The sequence below is a fragment of the Scyliorhinus torazame genome, chromosome 6 (genome assembly GCF_047496885.1).
Source record: "Scyliorhinus torazame isolate Kashiwa2021f chromosome 6, sScyTor2.1, whole genome shotgun sequence".
NCBI classification, from domain to species: Eukaryota; Metazoa; Chordata; class Chondrichthyes; order Carcharhiniformes; family Scyliorhinidae; genus Scyliorhinus; species Scyliorhinus torazame.
In genome coordinates this window covers 27,316,528-27,326,402 of record NC_092712.1, presented here as the reverse complement: position 1 = coordinate 27,326,402, position 9,875 = coordinate 27,316,528, and the positions used below count along the sequence as shown (strand labels likewise).

The 9,875-nt window shown below is 46.9% G+C and overlaps 1 protein-coding gene across 3 annotated transcripts in view; it reads right to left on the bottom strand.

The window, feature by feature from the left end:
• Window positions 1–2,728: 2,728 nt before the first annotated feature.
• LOC140424727 (CTD small phosphatase-like protein) overlaps window positions 2,729–9,875 on the bottom strand; it is a 252,399-nt gene continuing 245,252 nt past the window's right edge. For all 3 annotated transcript variants that reach the window (XM_072508055.1, XM_072508057.1, XM_072508056.1), the window contains one exon: window positions 2,729–3,720. In XM_072508055.1, the coding sequence (XP_072364156.1) occupies window positions 3,595–3,720 (126 nt within the window). In that variant the 3' untranslated portion in view covers window positions 2,729–3,594. The remainder of the gene's footprint in view (window positions 3,721–9,875) is intronic.

Below are 9,875 nucleotides of genomic sequence, written 5' to 3'. Positions count from 1 at the left end.
CGTGATTGCCACTCGGGAGGCTGACAAGCTGCAGCTGCACATACACATTTACACTCCCCACACAGACTCATCCCGGCCAATAAGATGGCATTGGTTGCGCTGGAGCCCGCCCGTACAGCTGATGGGTCGGTCAGAGGGCAGCTAGCGGGGTGGCCTGGGGGGGGGGGGGGGGGGGGGGGGGGGGTACCTATACGACCTGTGGCCCTAAATTCACAGTGGGCTATTAGCAGCGTGTGCAGGTGCATGGCTGCCTTGCCGGCCACGGCAATGGTGTTCCGTGCCCGTCCATCCTGACCCCACAGCCCCACCTCCTGGCCATCCCACACTACTCCCCCCAGCCAGAGGCACAGCTGTCAGCAAACTATGGCCATGTTGGACACTTTCCGTACCCCCTCTCTCTCCCTCAGCAGCCACCACGCCGGTTTCATGATTTTTAAAAGCACAAGAGAACCTCGCCGTCGAGAACTCGGCCCATCGAAGGTGGAGAATCGCGGAGGCCCCAGAGAATACCGGGTCGGGCCCGCTCGTGACATGCGAACGCCGTTTACCGTAAGTGCATGCTGGACCGCATTGACGCCGTTGTCGAGGTGACGGAGAGTTACAATTTGGCGTCAAATTGGCGCCCGCAGCGATTTTGGCGGCGGAACCTATTCTTCGGCCAATCGCGTTTCGCGATTTCGGCGTCAGCAAACGGAGAATCCTGCCCACAAGTTCCATCTGCAAGCTGCTTCGGTGGTATCCAATGGGAATGTAGAACTGGTATATTTACTCCAAAGCCCACAGTGCTGCATTCAATTCTCCCCCCCCCCACCCCCCCCCCCCCCCCCCCCCCCCACCCCCCCCCCCCCCCCCCCCCACCTCAATCAAAAAAGCACCCACTGCTACTCCACAATATGCTGCTTACTCACCTCGTGGGTATTCTTCCCACATCATCCCAGAGTGAGTAGCGCACCCAGTTAACACTGGCGTAACTGCCCAACTCTATCCTGTCCTCTGGTTGTGTTTCCATCCACCCCTGCATTACTGACTTTCTGTTCAACCAATACAATCAATAAAACAAGAAATGCCACCTTGACCATGAGGAATGATAGCAGGGTACCCATCACTGGGAAACAAGCTGGCAGCTCCAGGGCAAAAGGACCTAATGGCCTCATAAAAAAGTTTGTTCTCAAGAAGGCTCATCGACCTGAAATATTAACTCTGCTTCTCTCCACAGATGTCGAACATTTTTGTTAGCGACTTGACTGTTGAAAGGTTTGCACATATTTCACTTACGCAGTAACGCCAAATATCCTGCATTCCTACTAACGAAAGTCACATATACAGACTGGCCACTACCAACAGTGCAGGCAATCTGCAGCTTGACCGTCGTGAGTATGTATGCGCAGGTACGCGAGTACGTATGCGCAGGTACGTGATCAGCACTCATTGGAGATTGACAAAGAGGAAATTCACTGTCCCCACCATTAAAATCCAGCAAGGTATTCTGGTTACTCGAGGCAACAAGAGGTTCACGGGTCAGTGACACTGACCTGTCGCAAGCGAGCTACCATTAAATGGAAATCAGACTAGGGATGGATAGAAGGGGAGGAAGAAGGGGAGGTAAGTGCAAAGGGAAAGATATAAATCATTTTTGTCTTTCGAAAATTCAAACAATTAGACCATTGAGATGCTGCTTCAATACTCACAGATGGTGAAATCAGACACCCAGTTTTCAGATCAGACCCCCAACATCCAGCGAAAGACAGTGAGAGAAAGGAAGCCACTTAATAAGGTTTAGAATCAGGAAGAGCATTTGAGGCAACGTAAATACGGACAGACAGAATCACAATATAAATCCAAGCAGCACCATTACAGCCTTTTGCTTTGGATTGCGATTGCTTCTTCGAGAAAACAGTTAAAGTGTGAAATAAACAGAGAACAACAGTAAGGTTATTTGCGAAGATTGCATCTTAAAAAGACCAAATCCCCACTCGACTATCAGCTCTTGCCCTTCACTCACCCCGCCACCATCAGTCGCTGCATTTCCCTTCACTGCATGCTCCGCCGATGACCGTGGCGAGTATGGTCAAGGCCACCCCTTAAGGCACAGAGCAGTCTGATGCTAGCCTCTCAGCAAAATCCCAAGGCAAGACTGACCCCTCCCTGCCCTCGGCATGTTGCAGTGTCGTGTCATGCGCAACCCAAGTGGAGGGCTTTAGATAAACCAGCCTTCCAGCTGGATACAGGAGAGTTGGGCTTTGGCAACCCCTCCTGGCTTTCAATTTTGATTAAAAGAGTAAGAAGTCTTACAACACCAGGTTAAAGTCCAACAGGTTTGTTTCAAACACTAGGAAGGAGCAGTGCTCCGAAAGCTAGTGTTTGAAACAAACCTGTTGGACTTTAACCTGGTGTTGTAAGACTTCTTACTGTGCTCACCCCAGTCCAACGCCGGCAGCTCCACATCTTGATTAAAAGAGGGAGGGGAGGGAGGGAACAAAAAGGCATGGAGTGAGGGGGAAGAAAATAAAATATTCATTACAGTATCTGGTAGCTCCACGTCATTCCCCGACTACTTAGGAGCTCTGATATTGTTTCCAGCTTCCAATCTGTCCCTTATCAAGTCATCCTGCAATGGCTGCTCATAAGCGAGACATCAGTAACCCTAAACCATCCCGTATTTAAACTAGCAATTTTTTAAAAAAAATCATAATTTGCTGTCCATGAACTATGTTTAAGCCAATTGATATAAAATTTAAAAGTTTAATGACTCTGGAGACTGGTACCCAGCACTTATAATTCAACGTGTTCAGCATAAATAACAGTGCTCATAAAGATCAATTTTTGTGTTTTTTTTGTTTTAAAACATACAGTCATTAAAAGATAAAAGATCTCTGGAATATTGCAGTGTACAAAAAAATTAACTTTGCTTTTTTTTTCTTGTCTAAAATTATCAACTTTTTTTTTCTCAAAAAGGCACTTCATTCTGCAAAGAGATCACAGAATCAGGTCAGCTCCTGCAGATCAGCGTGACTGTCTGCATAGCAACAACCGAAAAAATTAACAGAACAAAAAAAAAAAAAGGAGGAAAAAAAAAATACTTAAAATATCACAGAACTGCCCAAATACTTGTTTTTGGTAGGTAGAGAGAAGGAAAAGTTTCTACTCAAAATGTAGTCCATAGCGGATTTTCCGTTTTGTTTTCTACATATATGAATGTGGTTTTCTCTGAGAGTTCTTCTTTCAACTGTGTCTGGTCATCTGCAACTTTCTGACGCCAGGCTTTGAGAAGCTCAACGGACGTCAGTCACTGTGTCCATAGTGAGTTAATGGCAGGACCACTGAAGTGCTTCTTGTCTGAAGATATTTTCCTCTTGTTCCTCCTCCAAAGTTGCAGTTCCGGTCCAAACACAGGTGCGTGAGGCAGGGGAAACTGAAGGAAGTTTTCCTTTCTTTACAAAAGAAAATGATACGCTGCGGAGGGAGAGGGATGGGGGTTGGGGGGGCGGGGGGGGGATGGGGGGGGCTGTGGCAGGGCTGTGGATAGGGGAGATAAAAAATCGGGCAAGAACAACGTAAAGAATCTGCCGCAAGGACACACCCGGAGCACAATCGCTACCTGCCGCGGAGATTCTGCAGCACACTGTAAACTTCCTCTTCTTTGCTCAGTCCTTCAAAGAATGGAATCAGATCAAACAACTCCGTGTCCGACATGTCATCAAACCAGGACTGCACAGGCACCTATTTTAATAGGAAGTGGAAAGACATTTTGATTAGCACATAGCTGATAGTCTACATGAGGCAACTCAGAGGACAGTTTAACTCAGTAAAATACGATGAATTAATTCTTGAGATGAGGGAGTTTGCAAGGCCGATCCTAATTTGCCCTCGAGATAGTAGTGGTGACATGACTTCTTGAACCAATGCAGTGCATGTGGTGAAAATGCTCCCACAATGTTGTTAACGGGTGAATATCAAGTTTTTGACCCATCAACAATGAAGGGCTGGCCAATGTACGTCCAGTTACGGGTAGCATGTTGAGACTCCGAGGAATAACTAGAATTGATGGTGCTGCCATGTACTTGCTGCCTTAGTCCTTCGAGGTGTTGAAAGAAATGGCCCCTGTTTTCCATAGACTCTGGCTCCCCTGCCATGATGTGGTTCTCATTCCAACATCCCCAAACCCCATCTGAACCCTACCCTGTCCTCCCCGAAGCAACCCACTTTCCAACAGCGACCATCAAATGGCAATCGGGAAGCTCCGATTCTTTCCTGTTTTCTTCATCACCTTAATGCTGGGAAGTTGAGACCAGGTGCAGCACCTTGACCATTCTTCCTCAGCTTGATTAACTGAGTCAGCACAGACTGCTTCACGGTAGCACAGCTGTTAGCACTATGGCTTCACAGCTCCAGTGTCCCAGGTTCGATTCCCGGCTTGGGCCACTGTCTGTGCGGAGTCTGCACGTTCTCCCCCCCGTGTCTGCGTGGGTTTCCTCCGGGTGCTCCGGTTTCCTCCCACAAGTCCTGAAAGACGTGCTGTTCGGTGAATTGGACATTCTGAATTCTCCCGCTGTGTACCCGAACAGGCGCCGGAACGTGGTGACTAGGGGCTTTTCACAGTAACTTCATTGCAGTGTTAATGTAAGCCTACTTGTGCCAATAAAGATTATTATTATTAATTCTAATACATTGAGTGACACACTCATTCTCATGCATATTTCCAAACCAGAGCTTAGTTTTACAAAAAAAACTTTCCTCTCCCTATAACTTTAAAGCTTTGATTCACTCCCTAAGGTTCAAGCTGAGAGAGTGAACCCTGCTAAAAACAAATGCCATATTTATTTTGTGTGCCTAACAAAAAAAAGCACCATAGACATCAACTGTGGGGAGCCATAAATTTAGCTTTGTCACCCCCCCCAAAAAGTAGCAAGATTGATATCAGGCTACTCCTGCCTCTCTCGCTGGGCGATATAGAGATGAGGGCAGGAAGACATGCAAAACTGTTCCCCCTGGCAAATGGGCCAGTGAGCAGGGCTCACAGGTTTAATATAATTGGCACAACTGAAGGCGAAACAAGAACATTTTTGCACCTCATACAAAAAATTGTTTCGATCTGGAACAGGCAAACTGAAAGGGTGACGGAAGGAGGTTCCACAGGATCTTTCACATGGCTTTGTTTGTAATGCACAATTCGAAACACAACAGGTCAACCGTGATCTTATTCATTGATCATAGAATCATAGAATTTACAGTGCAGAAGGAGGCCATTCGGCCGATCGAGTCTGCACTGGCCCTTGGAAAGAGCACCCTACTTAAGCCCACACCTCCACCCTATCCCCGTAACCCCACCTAACCTTTTGGACACTAAGGGGAAATTTATCACGGCCAATCCACCGAACCTGCACCTCTTTGGACTGTGGGAGGAAACCGGAGGTTTCTGATACGCTTGTTGTGGAATTGCTTAGCTCGGTCTATTATGGTATATATCAAATATTAGATTTAAATATAGGGAACATGCTTAAAAAGTTTGCACATGATATGAAAACTGGCCACCTGGTTAATAGTGAGGAAGACCGTGGTTAGATACGAATGACAAACTGGCACGATCTTAATCAAAGTTTCACCTCTAAGTGGTAAAATGGTCTGAAATGAGTCCCGCGATTAAAATCAGTGCTGAAAATATGATACTCTTTAGGACCTGCAGCGAGGAAGCGGGGGACCTGCATGATGGCCCTGAGGCTCTGCTGAGACATGGACACAGCTTGAAGGAGAATGAATTTAATGGTGTTAGGGAAATTGATGGGATTGAAGGCCGATAAATCCCCAGTGCCTGATCATGTACATCTCAGAGTACTTAAGGAAGTGGCCCTAAAAATAGTGGATGCATTGGTGGCTATCTTACAAGATTCTCTCAATTATGGCCACTGTGCTACCGTGGTGGGCAGTACGGTAGCACAGCGGTTAGCACAGTTCCTTCACAGCTCCAGAGTCCCAGGTTCGATTCTTGGCTTGGGTCACTATCTGTGCGGAGTCTGCACGTTCTCCCCCTGTCAGCGTGGGTTTCCTCCGGGTGCTCCGGTTTCCTCCCACAGTCCAAAGACTGTGGATTGGCCATGATAAATTGCCCTTAATGACCAAAAAGGTTAGGTGGGGTTACTAGGTTACAGAGATCGAACAAAGAAAAGTACAGCACAGGAACAGGCCCTTCGGCCCTCCAAGCCTGCGCCGACCATGCTGCCCGTCTGAACTAAAATCTTCTACACTTCCGGGGTCTGTATCCCTCTATTCCCATCCTATTCATGTGTTAGTCAAGATGCCCCTTAAACGTCACTATCGTCCCTGCTTTCACCACCTCCTCCAGCAGCGAGTTCCAGGCACCCACTACCCTCGGTGTAAAAAACTTGCCTCGTACATCTCCTCTAAACCTTCCCCTCGCACCTTAAACCTAGTAATTGACCCCTCTATCCTGGGAAAAAGTCTCTGACTATCCACCCTGTCTATGCCCCTCATAATTTTGTAGACCTCTATCAAGTCTCCCCTCAACCTTCGTCGTTCCAGTGAGAACAAACCGAGTTTATTCAACCTCTCCTCATAGCTAATGCCCTCCATACCAGGCACCATCCTGGTAAATCTCTTCTGCACCCTCTCTAAAGCCTCCACATCCTTCTGTTAGTGTGGTGACCAGAATTGAACACTATACTCCAAGTGTGGCCTAACTAAGGTTCTATACAGCTGCAACATGACTTGCCAATTTTTATACTCAATGCCCCGGCCAATGAAGGCAAGCATGCCGTATGCCTTCTTGACTACCTTCTCCACCTGTGTTGCCCCTTTCAGTGACCTGTGGACCTGTGCACCTAGATCTCTCTGACTGTCAATACTCTTGAGGGTTCTACCATTCACTGTATATTCTCTACCTGCATTACATCCTCCGAAATGCATTACCTCACATTTGTCCGGATTAAACTCCATCTGCCATCTCTCCGCCCAAGTCTCCAAATGATCGAAATCCTGCTGTATCCTCTGACAGTCTCATCACTATCCGCAATTCCACCAACCTTTGTGTCGTCCGCAAACTTACCAATCAAACCAGTTACATTTTCCTCCAAATCATTTATATATACTACGAACAGCAAAGGTCCCAACACTGATCCCTGCGGAACACCACTAGTCACAGCCCTCCAATCAGAAAAGCACCCTTCCATTGCTATTCTCTGCCATTTATGACCTAGCCAGTTCTGTATCCATCTTGCCAGCTCACCTCTGATCCAGTGTGACTTCACCTTTTGTACCAGTCTATCATGGGGGATCTTGTCAAAGGCTTTACTGAAGTCCATACAGACAACATCCACTGCCCTACCTGCATCAATCATCTTTGTGACCTCCTCGAAAAACTCTATCAAGTTAGTGAGACACGACCTCCCTTTCACAAAACCATGCTGCCTCTCACTAATACGTCCATTTGCTTCCAAATGGGAGTAGATCCTGTCTCGAAGAATTCGCTCCAGTAATTTCCCTACAGGCTCACCGGCCTGTAGTTCCCTGGATTATCCTTGCTACCCTTCTTAAACAGAGGAACAATATTGGCTATTCTCCAGTCCTCCGGGACATCACCTGAAGACAGTGAGGATCCAAAGATTTCTGTCAAGGCCTCAGCAATTTCCTCTCTAGCCTATTCAGTATTCTGGGGTAGATCCCATCAGGCCCTGGGGACTTATCCACCTTAATATTTTTCAAGACGCCTAACACCTCGTCTTTTTGGATCTCAATGTGACCCAGGCTATCTACACACCCTTCTCCAGACTCAACATCTACCAATTCCTTCTCTTTGGTGAATACTGATGCAAAGTATTCATTTATCACCTTACCCATTTCTTCTGGCTCCACACATAGATTCCCTTGCCTATCCTTCAGTGGGCCAACCCTTTCCCTGGCTACCCTCTTGCTTTTTATGCACGTGTAAAAAGCCTTGGGATTTTCCTGAACCCTATTTGCCAATGACTTTTCGTGACCCCTTCCTACTTTCCTTATATTCCACACAGGCTTTGTCTGTTCCCAGCGTCCTAGCCCTGACAAATGCCTCCTTTTTCTTTTTGACGAGACATACAATATCTCTCGTTGTCCAAGGTTCCCGAAATTTGCTGTATTTATCCTTCTTCCTCACAGGAACATGCCGGTCCTGAATTCCTTTCAACTGACATTTGAAAGCCTCCCACATGTCAGATGTTGGAAGAGTGGACTTAAATGGGGTGCTCTTTCTAAGGGCCGGTGCAGATTCGATGGGCCGAATGGCCTCCTTCTGAACTGTAAATTCTATGATTCTATGGAACAGTTCCTACAGATTGGATAGTAGCTAATGTAACCCCACGATTTGAAAAAAGAGCTAGAGGATTTGTCAAAGGCTTTGGTGAAATCCATATAAACTACATCAACTGCACTACCCTCATGTACAGACCTGGTCACATGCTCAAAAAATGCAATCAAATTTGTTAGGCATGACCTCCCTCTGACAAAGCCATGCTAACTATCTCTGATCAAACCTTGACTCTCCAAGGGGAGATAGATTCTCACCTTCAGAATTTTCTCCAATAGTTTCTCTACCACTGACATGAGGCTCACTGGTTTGTAGTTCCCTGGCTTATTTATACAACCCTTCTTTGGTTTTGCTTTCCTTTCCTGAGGAAGGATCTTCCTGCTGTCGAGGGAGTGCAGCAAAGGTTTACCAGACTGATCCCTGGGATGGAGGGACTGACATAGGGTGAGATTGAGTTGGTTACGATTATATTCACTTGAGGTTAGAAGAATGAAAGAGATTTCATAGAAATCTATAAAATTCCAACAAGACAAGGCAGGGTAAATGTAGGAACGATGTTCCAGATGGCAGATGAGCCCAGAACCAGGGGTCACAGCCCGAGGATACAGGGTAAACCATTTAGGACTGGGATGAGGAGAAATGTCTCCACCCAGCGATCGCTCACTATCACGGAAAGCAGTTGAGGCCAAAATATTGTATGTTTCCAAGAAGGAGTTAGATTTGGTACTTGGGGCTAAAGTGATCAAAGGATATGGTGGGGGGGGTGGGGTGGGGTGGGGGGGGGGGGGGGATGGAGGAGTAGAAGAGAAGCGGTAAGAGGTTGCATGGTGGGAGGCAGTGGGCCAGGACCCATCTGGTTCAGCAATGGCCCCTTGGGAAAGAAATCTGCAGTCCTTACCCGGTCTTGTCTACGTGTGACTCCAGACTCTTAAATGCCCTCAGGGATGGGTATTAAATGCTGGCCCAGCCAGCACCCAAATCTCATGAATGAATAAAAAAGGTCAGCCATGTCTTGCTCTTGTGTTGGTTTGTATTTACTGTTCATATAAATGCCTTAATAAAAATATTTTTAAGAAAAGGTCCATTCTCCCAGTGTCTGCGTGGGTTTCAACCCCACAACCCAAAGATGTGCCGGTTAGGTGGACTGGCCACGCTAAATTGCACCTTAATTGGAAAAGAATTATTGGGTACTCTAAATTCATTAAAACTACAGTCAGCCATGAATGTTAGAACAGGCTCAAAGAGCCGAATGGCCTCTTCTTGCTCCTTATTTTCTATGTCCTTGCTTTCTTTTATTTTACTCAGTCCTCTGCAAAACAGAAGCTACTTAAGAAATGTGTGTTTGGTTATGAATGGAATGAAAGCACGGTGGCGCAGTGGGTTAGCACTGGTGCCTCATGGCGCCGAGGTCCCAGGTTCAATCCCAGCTCTGGGTCACTGTCCGTGTGGAGTTTGCACATTCTCCCCGTGTCCGCATGGGTCTCACCCTCACAACCCAAAGATGCGCAGGGTAGGTGGATTGGCCACGCTAAACTGCCCCTTAATTGGAAAAAATGAATTGGGTACTCTAAATTTATATTTA